The sequence below is a fragment of the Nelumbo nucifera genome, chromosome 6 (assembly GCF_055504915.1).
Source record: "Nelumbo nucifera cultivar China Antique chromosome 6, China Antique-T2T, whole genome shotgun sequence".
Taxonomy (NCBI): Eukaryota; Viridiplantae; Streptophyta; class Magnoliopsida; order Proteales; family Nelumbonaceae; genus Nelumbo; species Nelumbo nucifera.
In genome coordinates, this window is record NC_142654.1 from 12,763,904 (window position 1) to 12,791,655 (window position 27,752).

A 27,752-nucleotide genomic window follows, 5' to 3' on the forward strand; every position below is an offset into this window, starting at 1 on the left:
TAAACGGTCAACAGGTCGAGACTCGAGAGTAGATAATATCAAGTACAAAGGAACCTGAAAATAAACTAGACAAAGCCCTAATCCCAAAGAAATAAGGGAAAGGGCCCTTTAAACTCCGAAAAAGTCCACGCTTTCTACATTTATTCACGTTTTAGTCCTTTCTCCATTTAAGACATGTTTTGGCCGACCCTTTAATAGCGGAAATCTCCTCGACGACGGTCCGAAAAGAAGAAAAAACAGAGTCGGATTTTTTTTTTAAATTTTTATTTTCTGTTTTTCTTTTTTCTTCTTCTCCCTCCCTCGCTCGCTCCTTTTTCCTGCAAAATTTCAATTTCCTCTTTCGATCTGATCTCACCCGGGTGTTGAATGCCGGTACGTTTTGATTCACTCCAACTCATCGTTCTCGAATTTGGCGCCAATTCAAGCTCCCCTGTTCGAATTTCGCGGGGTTTTTGTTCGAAAACCCTAGATGTTCGATCGAACTTAGGGTTTCGAAACTGGTTTCTCGGTGGCTATTTTTTTCTTCCAAGTGGAAATTTTGTAGTTGTACGGTAACCTGAATCGTTCAATTCGGTTTTGGTTAGGGTTCGTTTGTTATTTTACTGGTTCGGTTGCTTCACTCTGAGTTTCTCCTGAATTTTGTTAAAACCGAGCTCATTCTCTTGTGTTAGTTCATACATTTATTTCAATTCTGATGCTTTCATCGTTAGATACTGCCTCCGACGTTTTCACCTTTGCGTCTGTTCAATTCGAATTTTGTAGCTGTATCGAGTCTATTTGGAGATGGTCGCTATTTTTTAATCGTGGCTTTCATAGCTAGTACTCTTCACCACAGGGTCAAAAATCTTCTTATCCATTCCCTTTGCTTTTCTTCTTTAAAATCTATTTTATTTCGAGAAATTTAGTTGCAAGTGTCTTCACTGGGATGTGCAACTTGTCGAGTCTGAGGAATCAGTTCAATGAACCAATGAATTTCGGATAGATTCCAGCTCAGTTAGATTCTGTCATAGTGTCTTATTGCCTCACAGTTTTAATTTGATCATCTTCTCCACGGGGTTCTATTGCAGGGTTACGGCGCCAGAGTATGGTTATTGCACTACGTAGACTGGTTGTCAAGTAGGGAATCAGTTGTCGATGAGAGTTGTTACGGTTGATTGAATAATGGCGGGAAGTACAAGGTTTGAGTTGGCTTCAGGTAGCCCAGAGGGTTCCGCTTTTGCTAGTACCTATCCAAATGGTCAAAGGGGGAACTATTCCACTGCCGGCTTGGATAGGTCGAGGAGCTTCCGGGAGGGCATGGAGAACCGGATGCCAAGTTCTGGACCAAGTTCATCCAGAGGGATTACCACCTTGTCAGCAAATATGCCACTTTTGTCCCAATGTTTGACATTGGAGCCAATTATGTTGGGTAATAAGAAACCTTTCGAAGATCTAAGGAAGTCTTTTTGTGCTTCTCTTGGAGGCACCTCTGACGAGCAATTTTTTGGAACTTCAATCTCTAAGCCTTTTTCTTCAGTAGTGGTAGAGGACATAAAACGCTTCAGAAACGCAGCAATAGAAGTCTGTAACAAGGCCAGGTAACTTTTCTTATTTTACTTTGACCAGGAACTAATACAAAATTACAAAAATGCTTCTGTTGCACTTATGACCCTTCTATATGCTTTTGGTGTCCTACTGTATGTATGTATAGCTATGCTTTTCCAGCTCATCCATTTGTCTTGGTAAAACAGAGTACTTGGGGCTATTATTCTGTCATTTGAATTTCTCTGTTTCCCTTATTCTTTTATATGACTACAAATGCCCATGGTAACTTTAGTGTACTATCAGAGCGTAGACACAGAAAAATTCCTAAGAAGTTGATTGGGAAATTTCACTTATTCTCTTATATGATTACAAATGTCCTTGGCAACTTTAGTGTACTATCAGAGCATAACCACAGAAAAATTCCTCAGAAGTTGATTGAGAAATTTAGGATGCAGTTACTTTTTGACACTCTCTCTGTAACACTCACGTGGCCCTAAGTAGTGATTGTTTACTGAAGATGCTAATATCTTTTTACCAGGGATAGAGCAAAAACCTTGAGTGATTCCTTAAGCAAATTGGACAAATATTGCGAAGCCCTTGACTCCAGGAAGCAGCGGCAACGGAATGAACTCTTATCAAATGAAAGGTCAAGTGGGACAAATTTGTTGAAGATCGGTAGTCAGATGCATCAAAATCGTTCAGACCTTGTAGGCCAACGGCTGGAGGAGAGGACTAAAAATGTTGTTCCTAATAAGCGTGTTCGGACATCAATTGCTGAAGTACGGGTTTGTATTTGAAAAATTTTCTGGAGGTGTGATCTTTGTTTACACCTTATCTCAAGACTTCGTCTCCTGTCCTCTATAATTGTTTTTACTTGCTTGGGATGATTTTTCATGTTTACAGAATTTACTGTTGCTTAATTTAGTTTTATTCTTTTATATACACATGTCATGCTCTACATAGTAACATTTCCACATGATTTCCCTTGATTTCAAAGGCTGATGTCTTAAATTGAACTATTATTGTTGATGACTCCAAGCCTAATCCCAACTATTATATGGGGTTGGCTACATGAATCCTGTTTCACCATTCAGTTCTGTTTCATGCCATATCAATTATTAAATTATTGGCACTTAAATCATTTCTTACTACATCTACCCAAGTCCTTTTTTTTTATCAATATTCCCAAGTCCTTTTTGCTCTACCCCTAGCCCTTCTTAGCCCCTTCAACTTGCAATGAATCACTTCTTAAGGATTCTGTTGGTGGTCTTCTATGCATTATTGTTGATGACTACTAATATGGAAAATTATTTTCGATCTTGTTCCTCAAACTTGGCATATATTTGATGGTCATTGGAAGTTGTCATGGTATATTTAGGTATTCTTTTTCTTTTTAGTTTCTTGTTGCTTGTTCTGAACATATTTCATTGATTGCACTTCATTTCAGGCTGAAGGTCGGACTACTACCCTCTCAAGGCCACCTGTTGGCATGGATAAGGATAGAGATATGCTCAGGGCTGGTAGTGGAGGTTCTATTCAGGTTGAAGAAAAGATTCGTGGACTCCCTGCTGGAGGGGAGGGGTGGGACAAAAAAATGAAAAGGAAACGATCTGTAGGCACAGTTGTTACCAGAGCTATGGATGGAGACCGTGAAATTAAAAGAGCAATGCGTCAGAAGCTTAATAATGATCCTAGGTCACGAGCTTGTGATACCCATGGATTCCGGTAACTTTTTTTTGGTGTAATTATTAACTTAGGTTCCTTTATTGTTTGATGCTATCTATTATGGGCATGTCCTTCCATTCTAGTATTATTTGGTGGACACACGTATAAAAATGTTTCCCAGATTAGTCTCTCTGTGAACTTTCTTGCTGTTTCATTACCTGTAAGCTGCCCTTTAGTAGTTACAATAATATGTTATATGGCCTAGTAGTTATTTGATTGGCCTACCTAGTTAGAATTGTTGTCATTGCTGTTAATGGGCTCTTGAGGTTACAAAAGTTAGGTATGAAAATATTGAGTGAAATATATAGACTCTTTTGTATATGTTTTGGTTTGTCATATAATTTTTTTCTATTCTTTGCCTTATCTCTTGCCATGGGATTAAATATATAAAAAACAAATATGGAAAGTCATCCAGGTAAGTACATAAGGGAGGTCTACTTTTTTCCAGTAAAATTTTACTGGGAAAGTGAATAACTGATGATTCAGTGGCCTCAAAAGACACTGTAATTGTAATATCCACCACTGAGAAATTTTGAACATGTCTTAAAGCTTAGTTTAAATCAGCATGTTGTGGTGGGCCCTAATCATTGACTTAGTCTTTTGTATTTTAGAACTCTATCTGCTTGTAACCAATAACTTCTGCTTCCAACAAGTTATCATCTTTTGGGAAAAATGTAGAAATTCCAGAGGTCCAGAAGTGACAGTAAGTTGTTGCTCCCCAAAATTGCCTTTGCAGATCAGTTTCTACCTTCAATATTCTTTCTTTTTATTTCTTCTAGTGCCCTAATAGAAAGTGAAGGGAGGATTCTCCATAGAAGCCTCTCTAGTCATCCCATTCAAAAAAGTGATTAGGTAGATCTCTAGAGAAATCAAAACGTACTTGAATGAGAACAAAATAAAAAAAAAGGAAAAAAAATTCAAAGAGAACCAAAAGGGTTTTCCACAAGTACCTTGATGCCAAGATGGTTAATTTGCTTTCTAATCATAACCAAGGGGTTACTTGATTTCCCATTATTCTTTTTTTCTTATTTACTTCTGGCAGGAAATGTAAATGGATGAGGTGATTGGTGATCCATTGTCAGTATTTTGTCATCAAAATGTGAGCCTTCACTTATGGTGGACCTAGGTTAGGTGCTGGAGATGAGTAATCAGGCTGCTTGTTGATAAAAAACCGAACCAAGTTGCTCAAAGATAATTAGAAACAAAATTTTTTCTATTTAATATAAAAAGAACATTAGAAAGATTTAATATGCAATTATCCATCATGAATTTGGTTTGAAGCCATGTGTAGAAACAAGTCTCTGGTATTTGTAGTTTCCTTATAGTAATCACACACCAGATTCTACTTATCTTCCTTACTTACAGCTGAGTGTTCCATCTCAGTCTTCTTAACAACCCTCCTAGATGCCTCTTGTTGAATAATAGAATACACCTCATCAATGGGAGGAATTTTGTTTCTTCCCAGCCCTGACAGGAACTCAAAAACCCAATCCTGATTCTGAAGTTTCTCATACTGGGCACCATCTTCATCATCTTTCCAATGGATTACCCTTTGGCAATCCAATTCTTCCAATGAGGCTTGTAAAGTAGCATAATGGGCAGGTACGCTCATCTCTCCCTGCTTAAAATTTACAATGTCTTGACTAAGCTGGAAAATCTTTGCTCCATTCCTCTGTGAATGTGTTTTATACACTCTTTCCCAAACCTGTGTAGTAGCCCCAAGAAACATCAGGCCATGACTAATTTGGGGAGTCATGGAACTCTTTTTTTTTTGAGAAATAGGTAATGTATTAAAAGAAGCAAAAAGATTTACAAATCCCTTCTCAAAAAGAAATTGAAGCAGGGGAAAGAACCTCAAAAGATGATAATCACGGAACTCCATAACCAAGACATGATAGTCTTGTTTTCTTGTTCCCACACTTCTAGCATAGGATCATCCTTAGCTGGCCTTTTTGTCTCCTCAGTCAAGTAACCTAGTTTACTCTTACTGCCAATATAAACTTTTACAGATGAGACCATAAAAATTGATTCTATCATGCTTGATGGTTGTAATCTAAAGGTTATTTTGATTTCCAAGATTAGAAACAGTCATCCTAGAAGTTGAAGAGGTCGTAGACCTAGATGAAGCAGAATCTTGGGCCATTTCCAATCAAAACGACAACACCAGTGGTTCAGATAAAGGAAACAAGGCCCTATGATAAATAACATGAACAGCTTTGAAGAAACAGCCCCAAACAAAGAATTCTGATGAAGTGTATGTACGGAAAAATCTTAAAAAAAATCATTCCATCACCAAATAATTTCCACCTTCGATTGATAGATAAAGTCCCTGATCAAGTCAATCATTCTTCTGCTATCTTCCATGATCAGAAAACCCCAAATTGAATATTCCTGATTTTCTAGAGGAAAAAAATATTAAACCTTACTGACTGGCTCTCTGATCATGCTTAAAAAACTCCTTAAATCAACTTGATTAAGGGGTAAAAAACCCCTACACCAGCAGTTAAACTTCTTTTGTTGCCCCTGTTATGAATTGAGATGAAGAACTGTCATGCTTGAGCCACAGAGAACACCAGCAGGTTCTAAACCTGAGCTTATACTATCTTAGACAATAACCTACCTTGATTAAATGATGCTTGGAGAATATTCAACCAATGGAAAGAGAAGTGAGGAGAAAAAGAAGTTAATGAGAAGATTAGAGAGGAGAAGGGAAGAAGGTATTGAATAGAGTTGGTTACCAATGAGGTCGGCCCCACCCTAGCTTATTTACATTACCATTTAAATGAAGAGTGATAAAGTTCTGATCTGCACTAGAATCCTGTTAGAATTAGTTTTAGAGAGAGATTAGAAGAGGTATAAGAAAAAAGAGAAGAGAAAAGAAGAGAAAAGAAGAGGAGAGAAGAGAAAAGAAGAGGAGAGAAGAGAAGAGAAGGAAAAGGCTGGTTCGAACTAGAGAGAAAAAAGTCTCTCTCTCTAGTCAGCCAGGTTATATTTATATGTTTCTATTAAATAAAACAAAAGACTATTATGTCCCTACTTAAGTATGGGACACATTACTTAACATAAACATTACACATCAGCTTAAACATAAATAGGACTAAACTACCCCTATGCAGTCGACACTAACAAAGAGAAATTACATGATTGCCCTTACATAAGAAATATAAGACAGCAGCTTTATATTATAAGTATTTCTACACCATGGAATACTAAGAATGAAATTTGATGAGAAGGATGGTAAAAAAAATTCAGTTTTGAGGTTAATAAGTCCTGAATTACATCCTGTCTCCCACTTTCAGATGGATCTTCTCATTTGGATCCTCCAGCATTGTTATTCCCTTTAATATTTGATTCTGATTAAGGGAATGAGAAAAGGTATTTTCCTTGCCAAGAGAAGACTTAGGCTGTGTTTGGCATGCTTTCAGAGAATAAGTTTGATGAATTTTGTGGTCCTAAGAATCACTTTTGAGTTCAGATGCATGAAAACTGCTGGAGCTAATTCTTTTTTTTTTTTTTGGACTTAAAACCCATTTTTCTTTGGAGCTAGGAATTACTTTGTCTCATTTTAATCTGATAAATGCTAATGGAGCAAACTGGTATCCCAAATTTAAATTCAGGTTTATAATATTCTGCATGGCTGGAATAATCTGGCTAAAAAAGGGGTGAACAGGAACAATCTGTTTTGGACAGAATTGTAATGAACTTTGAGGGGCAGAGAAAGCTTTTTTTTCCCCGCATCCTTATCATGCCATCCTGTACATGTTTCGTATTGAATTAATGGAATGAACTTGAGCTATTTATCGAAAAAATGCTGCGTGGCTGGAACTTTTTATCATGTTTATGAAATTATTGGTTTATCAAGAATAAGACTTCTTTTTTTTTTGTATCACGACTCTAGTGATGGTAGTAAAAGGGTCATTCTACTTATTCTTGCATCTACTATTAGATTTCATGTGCTACACATTTATCTTTCTCCCTCTTTGGAAACTGAAAAATAAGTTCTGCCACTTTCAGATCTGTACCCTCCAATGGGATTAGTGGAATCAACAAGTTGGATGGTACTTCCCAGCCTACTAGTTCAAATGCTCGTACATTACTTAAGAATGAGCTGGAAAATGTCTCCCTTCCAAGGGACCGTGCAGCTGGTTTGGATAAAGAGAGAGGTGTGGCAAAGGGAAATAATAAGTATGTATTTCACAAACACATTTATATTATGCTAGATGTTCTAAAGTGGCTATGTGACTGCTGCAGGAACTGTGGAGCACTGCCAAGTTTCCGTTGCATTTCTTGATTGTCTTGACATCCTATGTTCTATTCCCCTTTTTAATCTTATGATGTTTTGACACACTTCGAACTTGTTATCCAGGCTAAACATTCGTGAGGACACTCAGGTGGGCAGTCCTAGTCCAGTTACAAAAGGAAAGGCTTCTAGGGCACCAAGAAATGGTTCTTCTGTGGTGCCAAACTCATCTCCTACCTTCCCCCGTGCTTCTGGAGCTCATGATGTTTGGGAGCAACCTCCAAACTTGAACAAAGTCCAGTCCATGAGTGGGACAAACAATCGCAAACGTCCCATGCCTACTGGGTCATCTTCGCCCCCCATGGCTCAATGGGTTGGTCAGAGGCCACAGAAAATCTCACGCACAAGGAGAGCAAATCTTGTTTCTCCTGTTTCAAATCCTGATGATGCTCAAATATCATCTGATGGATTTCCAAATTCAGATATTGGTTGTAGGTTAACGTCAAATGAAGCCAATGGATCACTACTTGCTAGGGGTGTGCCCAATAACACACAACAATTTAAGATGAAACATGAGAATGTTCCTTCTCCAGCTAGATTATCTGAGAGTGAAGAATCAGGAGCCGGTGAAAACAAACTGAAGGACAAAGGAATGGATAATGGGGACATAGAAGACAGAACCATGAATGCAGCTCAGAAAGTTGAATCTCTCATGCTGCAGAAGAAGAATAAAATGCTTGTCAAGGAAGAAACTGGAGATGGTGTGCGGAGACAAGGAAGAAGTGGAAGGGGTTCTTCCTTGTCAAGAGCATGTGTTCCTCCAGTAAGAGAAAAATTGGAGAATGCAGCCACAACAAAGCCCCTCCGAAGCACAAGGCCTGGTTCTGACAAGAATGAAAGGTATCGAATGCTTTTTCTTGAATCAGGGAGTTGTACTTCTAATTGTGCTTTTTTGGCATAAGTCTCATCAATCTTTTTATCCCAATTTGGTTTCTGTTTCAGCAAGTCAGGTCGTCCTCCTTCAAAAAAACTAGCAGATCGCAAGGCTTTCACTCGTCCTGGGCATGTGATTACCAGTGGTTCCTCAGATTTCGCAGGTGCTTGTCATAATTCATTGAATGTATGTGAATACCTATACACATATCCTGGATGCTTTCTAGAAAACTAAAAAAACACTTCAATGCTTATAAAAAAACGAAAAAAGGAAAGAAAATTAAAAATACTGCAATTTTCTAAGAGATTTTTTTTGGGAGAAAAAAGGTTGTATTGATCAATTTCTGATAAAAAATATATGAAGAAGTTTTTGAGAACAATGACTATCAACTCCTTTGTAGAGATGTGCTATCTTGTAAGTTTCTTCTTTTTACTGTGAAGCATCGTTATTTCTGTACACAAATTTCTATTTCTGTTGATATTCAATAGAAAAAAAACTGGATTTTCCAATTTTTTTCAGTGATCTCCCTCAGTATTTATGGTTGATCCTCAGTGAACTATGAAGTGATGGGTTTGTTTTGGTCAATGGATGGTATATGAGCCAAATATAGATTTTTGACTTTTGGACAAGAATCTTGGACAAGCAAAAAAAATTCTTGACATTGGTTTTAATACTATGCTTTTCATTTTTTTTTCCAGGTGAATCAGATGATGACCATGAAGAACTATTAGCAGCTGCTAATTCTGCCCATAAATCCAGCTGTATGCATCCATCTGAATTCGTTTTTCTTTCATGAATAAGCATCTTTTCCTTTTGGTTGTGTTGGTGTCATCAGTAGGCATTTTTTATTTTCTCTGCAGATCTTGCCTGTTCTAGTTCATTCTGGAAGAAAATAGAACCACTTTTTGCTTCTGTTAATTCAGATGACTTGGCATATTTGAGGAAACAGGTGAAAAAGATGTATATTGTATTGGCTATTTATTAATTTTTAATTTGACTTTCAGATGCTTACCAATTTTTATTCATTTTTTGGATCAGCTGAATTTTGTGGAGGAGCTTGAGAAAAGTCTGTGTCACATGTTTCATGCTGATTCTGACCTCCTGGTATTATCTATTGATAACACTGTTTGTTTTCAGCATCTGTTGTATAGTTTGCACTGCTTCAAGTTTTTTTTTTTCCTTTTAATTGATAGTGGTGAGAAATGAGATGGTGAATATGCAAGATATCCGTTCAACTTCACAAAGAAGGGAGACAACAAGATGTTAGAAAGCAGTGAATCCAAATCTTCATGTTCCTGCATACACAAAATCTACCCCTAGATTGAGTGCATATGATTAGCAAGAACACTGATTCTCAGGAAAATAGAAGCTGAAGTAGACTCCGAAGTAATTGTAAATTGGGTAAGGAAAGAAAGTGAAACTGTGGAAATGTAGACATGCAATGAGGGAAACCAAAGGCTTAGTTACAGATTTTGAGGCAACTGTTAAGGGGTGCAAAGGTTGGCTAACTCACTTGCTGACCAGCTTGCAAAGTACAATAATGGGACAGGTGGAGTTGTCTCCAGCCTATGCCCTGCTTGTACTTAAGATGCATACTTACCTATACTTTTACATGATTAAAAATGTAACAGTTAACCATCAGGAAAGAAAAACAAGAACTGCTTCCTGTCTACCAAAGTGGCAAAACCATGGTTAGCTAGGAGTAGCCCTGATAGGTTATAAAATGAGTGGAAGTAGACTAACATGGTTTAGTCATGTGAATAGAAGGCTATCTATAGCACCGATGAGAAAAAAAAAGTGATTTATTGCAAGTTAAAGGGTCTAGAAGAGCTAGGGGCAAGCCAAAAAGGACATAGGTTGAAGTAGTGAGAAATGATTTAAGAGCTCATAATTTAACAATGAAATGAATAGAGTGCAATGGCAGAACAGGATTCTGTGGTTGGCTACCTATAGTTAGAATAGGGTTTTGTTGAGTTGAGTTGTATTTGGAGGAAATGGGCCCCCTTCAAAAGTTGGAATATATACTTAGGGTCTTCAATCCCTTTCTTGTCCATAATTGTAAATGTGCTAAATTGAGGCTGTGTGACAGAGGAGCCCCTTGTCTTCTAGGTAGCTAGAAGCTGCCTAGGTGATGATTTTCCATACAAAAATCTTGGGTGATTTTAGATTGTTTTTCTATGAATTGTATTATTTCTCTAGTTGGTGTAGTAACCAAAATCATTTTGAGTGATTAACATAAAAAATCACACACTAAAATTAGAATGAAGACAACATTGTATAGTCTATGAAAAGTTGGGGAATGGATTCCTGTTCTGTTAATGCAGCAGGGGGATATAGAGGGAATGTGTATGTGCACTAAATAAAAGGATATAAAAACAAACATATGAAAGAATGAGGCCCTTATCATTATGAATGCGATAAAGAGATAGAAGAGAGAATATGCAGGTGGATTATTGTAAAGAAAGGAGAAAATAAAAGAATAGAGTCCTTATTCTGGTTATATTTTGGAAAGATGGAGAGGAGTGATTGCAGTGGTGTTTTTTTTATTTATTTTTTTGATAATTGTAATTACAGAGGATTCGAGAAAGAGAATATACATGTCTTCAAAAAAAGAAAAAGAAAAAGGGAATAACAAATTTATAAAATTAGTTGTTTCCAATAAAAAAGGTTTTGAAAAAGAAAATATAAGTTAAGTGGTAAAATCCACTTTATGTCTCTTTTAAGTTGTTGATCTTTTTATGATTGATTTCCTTTACACCCTTCTACCTTATTTATACAACTTGATATTGCTTAACTGCACCACACCCAAAATTATTACACCTTACATATGGGAACACCAAGGTGAGGCACATGTCTATCCCAAAAAACATGCCTCGCCTAGGAGTTGCCTTGACGAGTGTGCTCTCATCATGCTAAAACAAGCTGTGAATTGCTCTCTACTTAATTCAACATCCATATCTCATATGGAGCCATCTAGGTCAACCTTTATAATCATTCTCTTGAATCACAGATAGGTCCAACGTCTCAACTCTATTTCACCTTGCTTATATATAAATGGCGTTAAGATTTCACTAAGTGGATTCTGATATGTGTGTGTTTCTGACCAAATAAAATCAGAAATCATAGGAACCATTCATTCTAACATTAAATTTAAACTACAGATCTCCTTCTTTTAGTAGTTCTGAGTTTTTTTCCCTCCTCAGGGTGAGCTTGTGCGTGAAGAACTGTCATTATCTCAACCTATTGTTTCTGGAGAAAGACAAGTCAGTTGGCCAAATGGAACGGGCTCCAATGTATCAGCTACAACTGCAGATTTGGTTGATCCGTTAAAAGACATTGATACATTAGATATGAAAACAAAGTTTCAGAAGGTTACTCCACTGTACCAAAGAGTTCTCTCAGCTTTGATTGAAGAGGATGAAAGTGAAGAATTTGACCGTGAAAGTGAAAGAAGTGTTTCTTTTCATTATGGTGAAGATTCTCCTTATGCTACATGCATGAATATTGATTTCGAACCTAAAGATGGGGACAAAATGGAACCTGAAACTGAGTCAGAATTAGATATTAGAACTCAGAAGAAGTGTCCATTGGATGCATTTTCATGTGATGGGAGTACTGCTTCTAATAGATTTAGAGGTCCAAACATCCACAAATCTTTATATAGTGATGAACTATGGCAAAGAGATGGTGGCTTGGTACACTCAGATGTTGGGGTTGTCTCTGGCTTCGATCAAACAAATTTAGATGGATCCCAACATTCACATGCAGATGCTTCTGGCATTTCTTCATTTGACTCACAATATCAACAAATGTCTCTGAATGACAGACTCTTGTTGGAGCTGCAGAGTATTGGCCTCTATCCAGAAACAGTGGTAGGCTCCATTTTATAATTCGTGTTTGTCAGACATGATATTTTATTATTTGCTTAAAACGGTTTTTGAAATTCTGCTGCATTTTTTCTTGGCATTAGTTTTGAAGATTTAGTGTACATGAACTTTATGCATTTGTTACATCTTTATTGCAAGACATTTGGTAGTTTTATTGCATAGTGGTACTTTTTTCTCAATCATGGCATCATTGTTGGGTAATTGTTTTTCTGAATCTCTTATTTAGGCTTTTTTGGGCTTTCTTTTTCAGCCTGATCTAGCAGAAGGAGAGGAAGAGATAAATAAAGACATCATGGAACTTAGGAAAGGGCTTTATCGACAGGTCTTGTTGCACTATGTGTTTGTCTTCTTTGTAGTATACTTGTGTATCCATCTTTAGGTTAAATAATTTCTTGCTGATATCAGGTGGGAAAAAAGAAAGGTCAGTTGTCCAAAGTAGATAAAGCTATTCAAGAAAGTAACGTGGTGGAAGAACGGTAAGGTTCTCCACAAATTGGACATGTTTCACAATTAGACTTTTTAATGTTACTGAATTTAACACATTTCCCATTCTTTGGGTATGTTTCTCACATTAGACTTCTTAACCTTATTGAATTTAGCAAACTTGTTTAATGTGCAGGGAGCTTGAGGTGCTTGCAATGTCCAAACTTACTGAGATAGCTTATAAGAAGCTATTGGTAAGTTTGAATTTTATATTTAAGAGAAATCTACTGTGTTAATGAAAAAAGTGGAACCATATGATATTGATAGAAAGCCATGACACTCTTCATTACCAGAGAACCTAGGTCTAATCCATAGTCTTATCTGGTTTCCCTCTATAACTAAAACACAACAAATTTTCAATTTAGTAAGAATGTGCCTTAAAACAGATAATTCCTTTTCCCAGAAAGTATGATCCTTATCTGTTGTCTACCCTATCTTCACCTGTAAGTTGTCCTATGTGTGTCCTTTTACTGCCCACTGGTACTGAAAGCCTGAGACCTTGAATCAAGGATAATATCTTGACAAGTGCCAAAATTGCTTGTCACCTGGATCTAGGGTTTTCTTCTCAAGAAGTTGCAGCCATCTGTATGCTGCTGCTGATGTCATCAGGATCCTTTTTTTTGAAAAGTAAAAGAAAAATTCATTAATAAAAAAAACAGGTTACAAGCACCAATATATATCATGAGAATGCATGGTGTTATGGAGTGTAGATCATGACCAATATTTAACAAGTTGTGATTCCATAATTTACTTTCAGTATTAGGGCTGCTTAATAACAGCTGAAGTGGATGAACTGAATGACTTATTGCTTATTATTTTGAGAAGAGCAATTGTGTGCATGTTAATGATTAACAAATGGTGTGCACTAGGAGATAAACAAGGCTATACAAAAAAGTTAAAAAGACAGCCCTCAAATTTGTAACTTGAGGAAGTGTACTGTCACTATGCATTGTTTGGTAATAAAATTAAAATTATTAAAATAATAAAAGAAAGTACAAGAAAGGTGACCAGAAGTCACCCGTGAGGAGAAAAAAGAGACCTAACCCAACTACAGCCCAACACTCCACAGAACCAGAAACCGAACAATGTTACCTCAACTGGGAAAAACTCCCCATAATAATTGATCCAAACAAACCAGACAACAACAAAATCAGCCCTCCTGACCCCAACTTACCACACAGACATTGCAACTCTCCTCACTCCCCTTAAAGACCAAGGGAAGCATTGACACTGCCCCACCGGCTTAAAATCTCTCAACATTTTTCCTTGCTGAGCTCATCAGTGGAAAGTGCAGGACCTCTTTTATTCCTCTTGTCCACCTTCTTACAAGGTCCAATACCAAATAATTCCCCTTTCAACCTGGCAAAAACTTTTGAAACCGGAACAGTATGATTTTCCCCCTTCTGAAACATCTCACAGCAGTAGGACCCTCCAATAAAGCCTGCAAGTCTAATGGGTTCTGATTGATCCTCTCTAACTCTAAAATCACATTTCTTTTGAAAGTTTGTTCTGCACCTCCTTACCCTCATTATCATTGCCCCTTGCTAAGCCAATAAACTTTCAACCTACCTTGAGCATCCTTAACCCTGAGATTAGAAGCTTCCACTTCACTATCCACTTTGGAATCTAGAGAACTTTTCTTCCAATTCCTTGAAAAATTTCATTGCAAATCCCCCCCACCAATAGAACACAAGCCCAAAGTCTTGCTCATCTCCACCTCTATGTTCTCCACTTTATATCCAAATCTATTGGTCTTATGATATCATGAATTTCTTTTATAATAACCTCCTCGCCTGGTTCAGATTCTTCACCTCCAACGTCTTCAATCTTATCATCTTCATTTAACAACCTCGTTCTGTAATTCCTTATTCTTTTGTAGACATTTGGATGATGAACTTCACGATCTTCTCTTACATGTCTTTCCTCCTTTTCTTCTTTATTTCCTGACTCTTCCCCATCATCTTGAACTTTTCTTTCCCCAACTCTTTAGCAGTTTCTTTGTCATTCACCTTATCTCTTGTTTCCAGCTCAGTTCTATTAGTGTCTAAAGCTTCAATCTCAACTGCTTCATTGTTAAGGTCACCGCCTTCCTGTCGATTCACGATTCGTCTTGCTACCTTCAAGCTTACTTTCAGTTGTCTTGGTGGTTTTCTCCCTATTTGAAACTAAAACTTATGTAAATGGCCTTGATCATCATGATCAGTTCTCTATCAAGTCCCTTCATCCCTTGTTTAAATGATACCATAATAGTAGTGTTTTGAAATGGTAAAAACTGATCTTATCATTCCATTGCCAACCAGCGTATTTATACAGTAAGCTGCTGCAATAAATAGAAAACATCTTCCTAAATCAATCCCTATAATTAAGGGACTAACTATTTTAATCCCCATATTAAAGGGATTATACTCTTCCACAATCCTAGGAATACATATTCACACATTCCTATTTTTACACAACTACCAAATATAGATGCTAACTACCAAATATGCATCTATACTAGTAACCCCACGTTTTCCAACACTCCCCCTCAAGCTGGTGAATAGAGATCCTCCATTCCCAGCTTGGCTACAATTCTACGAAAGTCTATACTATTGAGCCCTTTAGTAAGTACATCGGCCAGTTGTTCTTTTGTAGATACATAGGGAGTGCAGATCAACTTGCTGTCCAGTTTCTCTTTTATAAAGTGTCGATCAATTTCAATGTGCTTCGTCCTGTCATGTTGAACAGGATTGCGAGCGATATTGATGGCTGACTTGTTGTCACAATATAGTTTCATAGGCTCTTCTCGTGGAATCTTCAAGTCTTCTAAAATTATCTTCAACCAGAGTAATTCACACACTCCTTGTGCCATAGCCCTGAACTCTGCCTTTGCACTTGACCGAGCCACTACATTTTGCTTCTTACTCCTCCAAGTGACTAAGTTTCCTCCCAAGAAGGTACAGTAACCAGAAGTGGACCGTCTATCTACTGGAGATCCTGCATAATCGGCATTTGTATATGCCTCAAGAGCCAGTCCCCCATTCCTTCTGAATAAAATTCCTTTCCCTGGATTGGCTTTCAAATAGTGCAGAATTCGATGAGTAGCCTGCATATGAACTTCTTTAGGATTATGCATAAATCGACTTATTACACTTACAACATATGCAATATCCGGCCGTGTATGTGCAAGATAAATGAGTTTTCCAACCAATCTTTGGAACATCTCCTTGTCTACACTTGCATTCTCGCTGGCTTCTCCAAGTTTATGATTGGGATCTATAGGCATGGAAGCTGGTTTACATGCCATATTTCATGTTTCTCTCAAGAGATCAACAACATACTTTTGTTGAGAGATAAAGATGCCTTGTTTAGAATGTGCAACTTCAATTCCGAGAAAATACTTTAGTCTCCCCAAGTATTTTATCTCAAATTCTTTGGCAAGGCAGTTTTTCAATGCTTCCTTCTCCTTTTTATCATTCCCAGTAACGATTATATCGTCCACATAGACTAATAGAGCAGTAACTCCCCTTGAGGCTGTGTGTTTGATAAACAATGTGTGGTCACCTTGACTTTGCTTGTAACCTGTACTAAGTATCACCTTTGTAAACCTTCCAAACCATGCTCTCGGAGACTGTTTGAGACCGTATAGTGCTTTCTTCAACCTACAAACTTTGTTCCCCTTAATGCCTTCTCCAAAACCCGGTGGAATGTCCATGTATATCTCCTCTTCTAGATCGCCATGGAGAAATGCATTCTTTACATCAAACTGTTGCAAATCCCAATTATAGTTAGCGGCCAAAGACAACAACACCCTTACTGTATTCATTTTAGCTACTGGGGCAAGTCTCTTGATAATCTACCCCATAAGTCTGTGTATATCCCTTGGCTACCAGTCGTGCTTTGTACCTTTCTAATGATCCATCAGATTTGTACTTAATTGCAAACACCCATTTATATCCTACAACCTTCTTGTTTCTCGGTAGATCCACAACTTCCCACGTGTTGTTCTTTTCTAGTGCCTCCATTTCCACTCTCATGGCTTTTCTCCACTCCTTATTAGAAAGTGCCTCGGCTAGAGTATTAGGAATTAGAATGGTGTTAAGGCTGGCTAGAAAAATTTTATGGGGTTCAGAGAATCTTTGGAACGACACAGATTTGGCTAAAGGGTACAATGGGCGTTTGGTACATTCTCTGGTTCCTTTTCTTAGGGCAATAGGTAGGTCATACTCATACTCAGACTGTGAAGGTACAGGTTCAGGTTCTAAACATCCCTCAGTTCTAGGATTAGGAGTTGAATCTTGGATTTGCACAAGTTGATGATCTGGATTTCTTCTCCTAGAGTAAACCTGCATATATCTCACATCATCATGCACATCATTGGTGGGGTTAACAGTGTCTGGATTTGGGTCAATGGTCGGGTTGTTTGACTCTTGTTGAGGCTCGGAAATGTGGGGCTTAGAGGAATGTGACTCAGAAGGATGTGATTCTTGACAGTTGGATGACTGTGCGGAGGGTAATACATCTGGGGAGAGTAGATCCGAGGCCTTATCTTCCATTAATGAGGGCTCCCCCTGAAGATAAGGTTGAGCGAAAAAGGATTGTCTCTCCTCAAACGTGACATCGATGGAGGTGTAGAATTTTCTGGTGGCTGGATGATAACATTTATAACCTTTCTGAGTTGGGGAATATCCCAAGAAGACACACCTGATTGCTCGTGGATCTAATTTTCCCTTATTATGGACATGAACAAAGGCAGTGCAACCAAAAATTCTTGGTGTGAGATTATTTGAGGTTCGATTATCAGGGTAGAATTGAGAGAGGACTTGCATTGGGCTTCGGTTGTCAAGAACTTTAGATGGTAGTCTATTTATGGTGTATGCAGCGGTAAGGACAGCTTCCCCCCAATATTGTTTTGGGACCCGGTTTTGAAAGAGAAAGGCTTGGGTGGTTTGCAATAGATGGCCATTTTTCCTCTCAGCTACCCCATTCTGTTGGGGAGTGTTAACACAGGAGGATTCATGCACAATGCCTTCTTTCTGGAAAAATGGGGACAAATTCTGATTAAAATAATCTGTAGCATTATCAGATCGAAACCTTTTAATTTTCACACCAAACTGAGTTTGGACCATGTTATGAAAGTTGGGAAGAATGGTGCCCACATTAGATTTAGACTTAAGAAGAAAAATCCATGTGACTCTAGTGCAATCGTCAATAAAGGTGACAAACTATCTAGAACCAGTAATGTTGGGATTTCGAGAAGGGCCCCATATATCCGAATGAATCAAATAAAAAGGGATTGAAGATCTTTTATTGCTGATTGGGAAAAAAACCCTTTTGTGTTTAGCAAATTCACAAACTTCACAATGAAAAGTTTCAACATCAATCCCTTTAAACAAGGAAGGAAACATTGTTTTTAAAACAGAAATGAAGGATGACCGAAACGAAAGTGATGACGCCAAATTAAATCTTTATTGGAGGTAGATAAGAATGACTCGTGTGTGACATGCATAACAGTGTGAGATGGTTTGCTGGTTGCTTCAAGGTAGTAGAGTCCATCCCTTTCCTTAGCAAGTCCAATCTTCCCCGAAACCTAGTCCTGAAATACACAGTAAGAAGGAAAGAACACAACATTGCAGTTCACATCTTGGGTGAGTTTATGTATAGAGATAAGGCTATTGGATAACTTAGGAACATGAAGCACATATTTAAGTAATAAGGATGGAGTAATTTGAATATTCCCAATTCCTGCCACTGTGGTGAAAGAACCATCAGCAACAGAAATTTTCCTACTACTAGGACAGGGTGTATAGGTGAGAAAATGTAGTGAAGAGGGTGTCATGTGGTCAGTAGCTCCAGAATCAAGAATCCATGGAAAAACACTAGCCGAGACATGTAATCCTAGAGATAAAGACTCACCCGAAAGAGCAAGAGAGGTAGAACCACTCCCTAGTTTCAAGGATCCCAGGAAACCCCCTAGTCTTTCAATTTCTTCACCATTAAATGGCCCCTGACTTGAGTGTTCTTGCTGCGGGATCGTGGAGACATTATGGGCCTGTTGAACTGCTTTCGAAACTCGATTTCCCCATTCCTTGCTGGATGTGGGAGGTTTCCCATGAAGTTTCCAACAACGATCTTTTGTGTGTCTGGGCTTTTTGCAATAGGTGCACCAGAGGTTATCGTTAGAGTCACGGGTGGTTGTGTCACGAGTCAAATTGACCACGGTAATTTCCTTGGCTCAAGCATGATTCCACGACAACTTTCCTCAGCTCTGACAAGGGCTATAACTTCATTCAATGGAGGCACTTCTTCTTTGCTGAGAATTTGTATTCGGACCTGATCAAATTCAGCATTCAGTCCGACCAAAAAATCATATACCCTATTTCTTTCAATAAAATTCTTCAAGATCACAGCGTCATCGGGGCACTTTGTCTCAAGAACCCGATAATGATCAAGCTCATGCCACAAATTTTACAGCAGATTTGCATACTCTGTAACGCTTCTGCTCCCTTGTTTGGCCGCCACTGTCTTCACTTTGACCTCATAGACACGAGCAGCGTCATGGGCTTTGGAATAGGTTTGTCGGACAACGCCCCAAATAGCCCTTGCAGAGGGAAGAAACATACAAGTATCGCTAATCTCGGGTGTCATTGAACTCCACAACCATGACATAATCATGGAGTCCTCTTCGTCCCAAGCATCAAAATTTGGCTCGCCCAATTTTTGCCCTGTTCCAAGAAGGTGACTAATTTTTCCTTTTCCCTTCAAATAGGTACGCACTAGTTGTGACCACTTCAAATAGTTCTGGCCATTCAGTCTATATGTTGCCTGAATATTCTGCAAATCACCGGTATGAGGATGAGAATTCGTTACTCCATCGGTTTGGACGGGAGCACTTGTTGCATTCACATTGGACATTGTCAATGGAGGAAGAATAAGGCTAGCGGGAAAGGAGAATAAAGGAGGAAAAGAAACACTGCTGATTACAGATCAACACTAAAGGCCAGAAAAACACAAAAAAAAAACTGGCAATGAAGGCCAGAAAAGCAGGGGAAAGATTTGGCAATGAAGGCCGGAGAAAAAAAATCTCAAGGTTGGCAAACCTAGAGCTCTGATACCATGTTTTGAAATGGTAAAAAACTGATCTTATCATTCCATTGCCAACCGGCGTATTTATACAGTAAGCTGCTGCAATAAATAGAAAACATCTTCCTAAATCAATCCCTATAATTAAGGGACTATTTTAATCCCCATATTTAAGGGATTATACTCTTCCACAATCCTAGGAATACATATTCACACATTCCTATTTTTACACAACTACCAAATATAGATGCTAACTACCAAATATGCATCTACACCAATAACCCCATGTTTTCCAACAAGTAGGATGCACTCAACTACATCTTGTTTCTTTTAGAAGAATGTTATAAGTTTATATAACCTGATTACTTAATAATACATAAAAAGAGTTGATTTGCACCTCTTTCGCATTCAGGAGTAGGGGAGGACCCTTTCACTTGGGTACAATCTAAACCACATTCAAGAGGACCTCTAAAATGATTTCACATTCAAGAGGACCAAACAATTTATAGTATGCCTTTAGAAGTGGCTATTCCCTGAAAATGCTCACCTGTAGGTTTGTTTGTTGTTGGGGGCTTGGGGCTAACTTCCCTTGCACAATACTAGGTTATCAGTAATGCAGTCAGTAAATCAGCAGGCAGGGGGAAGACGTAGGGCTCACATAAGTACAAGACTTTGTACCTTTCTGAAGTCTGGAGGGGGGATAAAAGTGGGAATTGAATTCTACACCAACAAGCAAGGAAAACAACAGTGCAGTAATGCACACTACGGATTTTGCATGCTTCGGCACTAATTTGTTTGGGCCGTCGCAACAAGCTAGAAAATGAAAGTGTGACATTCAGCCGTTTTCTTGCTGCTTTGGTAAAGAAACCTGACACATCTTGCTGCCTTCACTTGTTCTCAAGAGTTTATCCGGCTTTCTTACTGCTTTGGCTTTGCAGCCAGAGCTTGCTTGTGGAATGTGCTGCCTCTTTACACTGCTCGATCTAGTGCTACTAGTGTGCCTTGCTTTGCTTTTGTTGCTCTGCCCTCCTAGTGAATTTAAGTGCTTTTCTCCATAGCTTTTGGTTTGGGGGACTCAAAGAGGGAGGTAATTTCATTCATCTTCAGTCCATGGAGAGGTTCATAAAGGTTGAGGTTCCAATTGATGCCCACTGATCCACAGAAAGAATGATAGTTTAGGATATCATTGCTGTTACCTTCAATCTTGAAGGTACTTGCATGGATACTATAAAGGTTCTCAGTTTCCTAGTTTTAACCAGTTTTGATGGTTCAGACTAGACAAATTGCTGGTCAAATCAGGAAGCCAAGAACCACCCAACCTCCCAATTGAACCTTTATGAAAATTCAAAAGGTACTTGCATGATTGGGAGATTGAATAGGTAACTGCCAAGGATGCCAAGGATGGTTCACTTTCCTATGTGTGAGGTTTGTGATGCCAAGATCTGGATATGGGAGAAGATGAGGATTTTCTTGGTTAAATCCTTTGTAAAGGCAGTCTAGTAATCTCTCCTGCCAAGGATGTGTCTAAATCCCCCGATCCTTCAAATGTAGCTTTTTTAAACTGGAATATGGTGTATGATAATTGCCTAAGGACAAATTATGTAAAAGAGGCATGGAGATCTTTTCACTGAGGTGTAATTTTTGTCATTATGAGGAGTGAGAAATTCACTTGTTTAGTCATTATCAGTCTGTATATCAAAGATTTGGGGCCATTTTCTGAGGTCTTTTAACCTCAATTGGTTTTTTCCTTGTTCCACCAATGACACATTATCTGAATGGTATATTAAAGGCCTAAACAGGAGGGATAACTTGGCTGTTTTCAGGGCTGTATGGAAGAAACGAAACAACCAAATATTTAAGAATTAGGAGTCACAGGTTGATGAGTTGATTAAGAAGGCTGTGGTATTTATTCTATCTTGTGTTTAGGCTTTGAAAGGTTCAGGGACATTCCTCCTCTTATCTTCTCTCTGGAATCGATGCTCTTATCCTATCTGCTTTTTTTTTGTCTCTTGCTTGGTTGGGTTTTTTCCTGATTTTGTAGTCTTTCATTGTATACGGATTTCCTTGGATCTTTTGTACATTAAATGGTTTAATATTTATCAACTCAATACCTTACTTTTATAAAAAAAACCTTACTTTATAGTTTTGGTTGAGTGACCTGGCTCCTTTGTTCTGATAGAGTATGACATTCTGCTATTGTTGGTACTTGTCTTGTAGTTTCTCAAATACATACATGTTGATAAAATTCTGCTGGTCGTCTATTCTGAAGGAGTTTAGTGGGATCTGGTGCTAGTATCTTTGTATACAGAAGATTTTCCTTTCTATAGTTTTCTATTTTGAATTGCACTTCTACCTGTAAAAATATAATATTAGCAGTTTTTTCATCTAGAGTAAAAGATTTTAAGAGGGGGAAGGTAAGTGATACTACTATAAAAACTTGAGGTAGGAGCATTATGATTCAAAAACCTTGTGGGGATTACAGGAAACCTTAAGTGAGCTTTCTGTAAACTTGCCTATTTAGAAAACAAAAAAATTGTGATCTTAAGAATGCTAGTTCTTCTTTATCTATCAGTGCTATCAGCATCTGAACGATTTACCTCCCTAATAGCAAATGTGTACTAGAAGTGTAATCTCCACTCAGGTTGTCCATGACAAGTGTTCTAATGGACATACATGAATGTGATTTAGTATAACGTTATACATTTAAACTATTGTTGGTACTTGGATTTCATTTCAGTGTTGATTTGAAAATTTGTGAAGATATAACTATGGTGATGATTTTCTAATTGCTGATTTTTCTTTTTCTTAGATTAACAAGTTGAACTATTTTATTGCTCTAGTTTTAGACCATGAAGTGCCCTTTACCTATTTTGACAGGCATGCCGTGGAAGTCATGCTTCTAAGCATGGGCTCAGTAAGATCTCAAAGCAAGCTGCTTTGGCTTTTGTGAGGCGAGTTCTTGCTAGATGCCATAAATTCGAGGATACAGGCATAAGTTGCTTTACTGAACCTTCACTACGGAATGCCTTGTTATCTGTACCTTCATATGGCAATAATGCAAAGTTTACTGACTCTGTTGGCTCTGGGACTGTTACAAATACATTTACTGAAGCTCAAAGCTGTCAACCAGAGCTTAGAGCATCAGGTATGCTAATTTAAGTTCTTATTTTTTATTATAAAAACTGTTTTTTTGACAAATAATGCTGTTCCAAGAAATTTTACTAAGTAATATTGAAAAAAGGATCCTTACCAGTAGGAGATAGAAACAGAGGACAAGTATAAGGCAATACAAAATAAATAGAGTTAATAGCTGACCAAGCCAAAAGAAGATGCAAGAATAATCAGTTAGGCAAACGAACCTATGGGCTATCAGCTATGGACGTGAAACCCTTAGAACTAGTTCCTTCTTGTTAAACCAATCCTAGAGCGCAAATCAGCTGCCCTAGGGGCCAAAGTGAATGAGCATTTCATTTGCGCAGCCAAAGCTTTTGCCTCTAAAAATGAGTCTAAGTGCCAAAGGGTCTCTCTCTGCTGTGGTCATCCTCCCAATGACCACTTGACAGTCACTCTTTATTACAAGTCTGATCCATCCAGATAAGAAGGCCTTATAGCCTTTGAAGGAGACTCAACATTTCTTCTCTCAAGTAGTTTCCTTCCCCAACTAGCCTTGAGAAGCTTTGATGGATATATCTATCATGATTTATGAATATGTCTCCTACATGCGAAGGTTCTGGATTTTCTAAAAAGCATTTGTCAAAACTAAAATTTATCACCCCATGCTTCTTCCAGTCCAGTTCTAATCCTCCTGCTACCCCCTTTTGAGCAAATACAGCAACTACTTGTGAGCCCCTCAAAATAGCATCCTTGGATAAACCTCTGAATTCTTCTTTACTGGAAATATATTGGGTTACCCTCACCACAATGAGATCAGTAATGGCTCTCACCTCCATTTTCTTATTATTGAAACTGGAAAAATGGCTCAAAGAATCAAGAGTCTGAACTTTGGAATCTCTTCTATATGGAAGGAGAAAGACATCTCTCAGGCAATGAAGGAGTTAGAGGACCTCATTATCTTCTAATAGACCTGTTCATGGGCTGGGCTTGGGCTTGGATTTTGCCAAAATTCTAATGTGGCCCAGCCTGACGCCTGAGCCGGAGACAGTGTAAAGTTGAGCCCGAAGCCCGGCCAGTGGACAGGTCTACTCTAAATATCTAAGGTTTCTTCTGAAACCAAGGTCCCAACTCCCAAGCAAGTCCGGGTGAGGTTTGAGCATTCAGAGAAGGTTTGGGCAAGGCAGAGAGGTCCATCACCCAACTGAATAGCCTTCTAAGAACACCTTATGGTTACCTTGAAAGCAGATCCCAGGTCCCATCCGTTCTGATGAAGATCATATTTGGTTTTGATGATAAGAGTGCCACAGAGAATGATCCTCAAGGACCTCAATAGAGAAGCACCAAATCCACTTGCTTAGGAGACCAAACACCCATTTATTAAGACTTGGAATAGCTGCTGTAACAGCTTTAGGTTTAGCGTGAAATCAGTCCAGAAAGATAGAGAGAAAGAGAAGAAGAAACAGAGGAAGAAGAGGAAATGGGAGAAAAGAGAGAGCAGAATGATTGTTTCTGCCACCCCCCATATTGCCATTTATATGTTTTAATAAAAAGAAGTTGCAAGGACCAAAAATACCCCTGTTGCCTATAAGAAAGAAAAAATAACATAACAGTGGCTTAACAACAGCTAAAACAATAAGATGAAGGTGGGACCACATATAAAAAAGCATATAAAACACAACTAAGGCTCCTTTGCTGTATCTCTACATTAAGCATATTAGAAAAAGGAGAACACAAGAGGCTACATCCCAGAGGTTGGGATGGCCAAGACAGAAATAGAATACATCAGAAATTTCCTTCCCTGCCCCAAATGAATTCTCTGTTTACATCTTATTTTTCCAATGCATTTACTAGCCCATTAGCTGACGTTGGGTCCAAGTTACAGTAATAATTCTGTTTCTCTTAAGTTCCTTTCTCTCCATTAAATTTTTATACTGCTGAGGAACCTTATCCTCATTCTGCAGCCATCTCGCTACCACATTGGAATCCACTTGAAGCAAATCCGTAGCATTCAGATCCTTAGCCACCTTAGCCCTTGCAACACTGCTAGTGCCTCGGCCTTATTGAATTCCCAAATTCTGTTGGTCCGGAGGATAGAGCAATAATGTTTAGTTGTTTACCTCATGATTTCTAAAGACTTCACCTATCCCTGACTGTTATGGATTGCCCTTGCTGCATCCATCAAGGTTAAGCTTAACCCATTAAGCTGATGGTGGCTTCCAGTGGATGATGACAGCATCTTTATGAACTGAGGAGTTAGCCAACCAATGACTTCCATGGATGATATCTTAATAAGTTGTTTCCCACAACCTTTCTCAATAAAAGAGATGATCCTTTTTGGAGTTTGGACCACCAGATTCCCAAAGGATCTCTCTCTATCTCTCTTTCTCTTTTATTTATTTATTTATTTATATTTTAATAACTTTCATGGGAGCATGAAACATTGAAAGAAAGTAGTTTGTTAATTAGAAAAAAAAGTGACCTTGGTGAGAATAGTTCTACCTGTTGGAGAAATTTAATTATTTTTTCCAAGTTGTCAGTTTTTTTTTTTTTTTAACCTTGCCATCATTTAGTCCCAAAATGTGAGAGCCTTGGGATTAGCTTGGAGAGGCAAATCCAGATATCTCAATGGCTATTGCAAAAACAATAACTTAAAATCAACACCCTCTTTCTCCACCTGACTTAAATTTATTCCAGCATAACACACTTAGAAAGGTTAATTATCAGCCTAAATACACTCAACCACACATGGAAGTTTTCGCATTTTTCATGGTATTCTCCCATCTAAGTTCACAAAAGATTATAGTCATAAGCAAATTATAAGTGAGACACTGCATTGACCTCCATTTCTCCTCTCTCGTCAGCCTTGCGAAAGAAGTCTGCTTAGGAGGACCTCTTATCACCAATATGAGCAACAGGGGAGAAAGAGAGTTTCCTTGTTAAGTCTTTTAGAGGACATAATAGTGGTATACAATCCACCATCCACCTAACCCATTTTGCTCCAAATTCCATTTTGATCAGAACCCATTTTATAGGAACCTCCAATCTACATGATCATATGCCTTTTCAAGGTTGAGCTTGCATACTTGCCCGGTTGCCCCTTCTTTCCTGTCATTCTAATATCTTTAATTGCTTCATAGGTAATCAAAATGTGGCCCAAAATTTGTTTCTCATGCATAAAAGCTCCCGGAGGAGGCTAGATGACAAAGTCTAGAACCTCTTCAAGCTTACAAGATAGGACTTTTGCAATATGTTATCAGCCCTGCAATGATGTAAGAAAGGAAGAAAAACAAGAGAAGAGAAGAAGAAGAGACAGTGAAATAGAAGAGAGCCATTGTGGGGCAGGTAGTGCCCACCTATCATTTTATTAGGTAATTTGTTTAAAGGTTCAAAGACAATAATATCCAACACAATGGCTTTAGACAAACTGATTATTAAATTGCTTAGCCTAAAATTTCTTTAGGAGTTTGAGCACCTGGTTTCTTGGGGAATGGGGATAAGTGTCACATTCATCCCTTTGTTCAATTAACCAGGAGGGACATAAATGTAGCATTCAAGTAATTCACAAATGTTTGTGAGAGGAACAAGTAATGATTTACAATGAACCTATTTCTTCTCTAGTTCATCACATTTTAATGCATGGCTTTCATCTGCATCCACAGGTGGCTTCTCCACTGCAGTTGAGCGGCATGGTCATCATAATGATAAGTTTGACAGAGGTTCGGATTCATTTCAAACTCCTATGCACCCATCTGACGAAGTTTATGGCAAACATGATCTTATATCAAACAGAGGGAAGAAGAAGGAAGTGCTACTTGATGATGTTGTTGGAACTGCAGCGTCAAGAGCCACGCCAGCTCTTGGGAACACTCTCTTGGGTGGAGTGAAGGGGAAAAGAAGTGAAAGAGACAGGGATCAGAATAGGGATACATTAACAAGAACTGTAGCAAAAGCTGGCCGTCCATCACTGCAGAGTTTTAGGGGTGAACGCAAAACAAAGACAAAACCCAAGCAGAAAACAGCTCAATTGTCTACTTCTGGAAATGGACTTCTTGGAAGGTTTACAGAAACGACACATCCTGTGTACCCTTCAGTACATGGTTCCAGAGAAAAAGTGACAAATGGTAGCAGTAAAATTAGTGGGGAAGTGGGGTTGCCTTCTGGTAATACTCAGGATTCATTTAAAGAGGCTGAAGGATCCATTGACTTTACAAACTTGCAATTGCATGAGTTAGACACCATAGAGGGACTCGGTGTGTCCAATGACCTTGGTGGCCCTCAAGATCTCAGTTCTTGGTTGAACTTTGATGAAGATGGTTTGCAAGACCATGATTCAATGGGGCTTGAAATACCAATGGATGACCTTTCAGAGTTAAATATGCTTATCTGAGGACAACAAACTGTACATCCTTGTGCCTTAAGAGTTACAGACAAAAGGCAAGAGCTGTTGTGGAGATGCAACTAACTACTTAGAATCTATCTTATGCAAACTGAAATGTGTAAATGGTAGTCCATTCTTTTGTATACTTCTTTCAAGAAGTTGTTGACAAGAGTCATGATTGTTTAGGTGATCCCCAGAACTTGCTCCTTGTACTAAGTCGATGTATTGTTTAAGAGCCTTCATCATTCATTTAATTTTCGTCTTGATATTTCAAGCTTCATTCACTTCTCCAAATGTTGTATCCTTAGCTGCATCTGGGATCTGAATGTGAATGCAAATTGTACATTGTTTTCATTTATCAAAGAATTTTGATGCCGTTATCTCTGGCAGCTTACTTTCAGATAA

At 38.3% G+C, this 27,752-nt stretch overlaps 1 protein-coding gene across 5 annotated transcripts; it reads left to right on the plus strand.

Moving 5' to 3' along the window:
• Positions 1 to 190: 190 nt before the first annotated feature.
• Positions 191 to 27,752, plus strand: LOC104588490 (uncharacterized). Of its 5 annotated transcripts, none has more exons than XM_010246476.3 (16): positions 191 to 372; positions 1,068 to 1,577; positions 2,063 to 2,309; positions 2,972 to 3,249; positions 7,264 to 7,434; positions 7,616 to 8,389; positions 8,492 to 8,586; positions 9,122 to 9,184; positions 9,284 to 9,372; positions 9,462 to 9,527; positions 11,627 to 12,295; positions 12,561 to 12,632; positions 12,716 to 12,786; positions 12,930 to 12,987; positions 22,733 to 23,000; positions 26,107 to 26,357. In XM_010246476.3, exons 2-16 carry the CDS (start codon positions 1,162 to 1,164, stop codon positions 26,178 to 26,180), a joined length of 3,411 nt encoding a protein of 1,136 aa, XP_010244778.1. In that variant the 5' UTR covers positions 191 to 372; positions 1,068 to 1,161; the 3' UTR covers positions 26,181 to 26,357. The 5 variants fall into 5 exon arrangements, with proteins under 5 accessions (XP_010244778.1, XP_010244736.1, XP_010244738.1 ...); XM_010246434.3 differs by lacking the exon at positions 26,107 to 26,357 and adding an exon at positions 26,629 to 27,752 and having other exon boundaries at positions 198 to 372; XM_010246436.3 differs by lacking the exon at positions 26,107 to 26,357 and adding an exon at positions 26,629 to 27,752 and having other exon boundaries at positions 199 to 372; positions 2,063 to 2,303.

Excerpts from the sequence above, each read along its gene's own strand:
- LOC104588490 (XM_010246434.3), top strand. The coding sequence starts at position 1,162 with ATGGCGGGAAGTACAAGGTTTGAGTTGGCTTCAGGTAGCCCAGAGGGT. Across the intron at positions 2,310-2,971 it reads CATCAATTGCTGAAGTACGG|GCTGAAGGTCGGACTACTAC; the intron begins GTTTGTATTTGA and ends ACTTCATTTCAG. Across the intron at positions 12,988-22,732 it reads TAGCTTATAAGAAGCTATTG|GCATGCCGTGGAAGTCATGC; the intron begins GTAAGTTTGAAT and ends CTATTTTGACAG.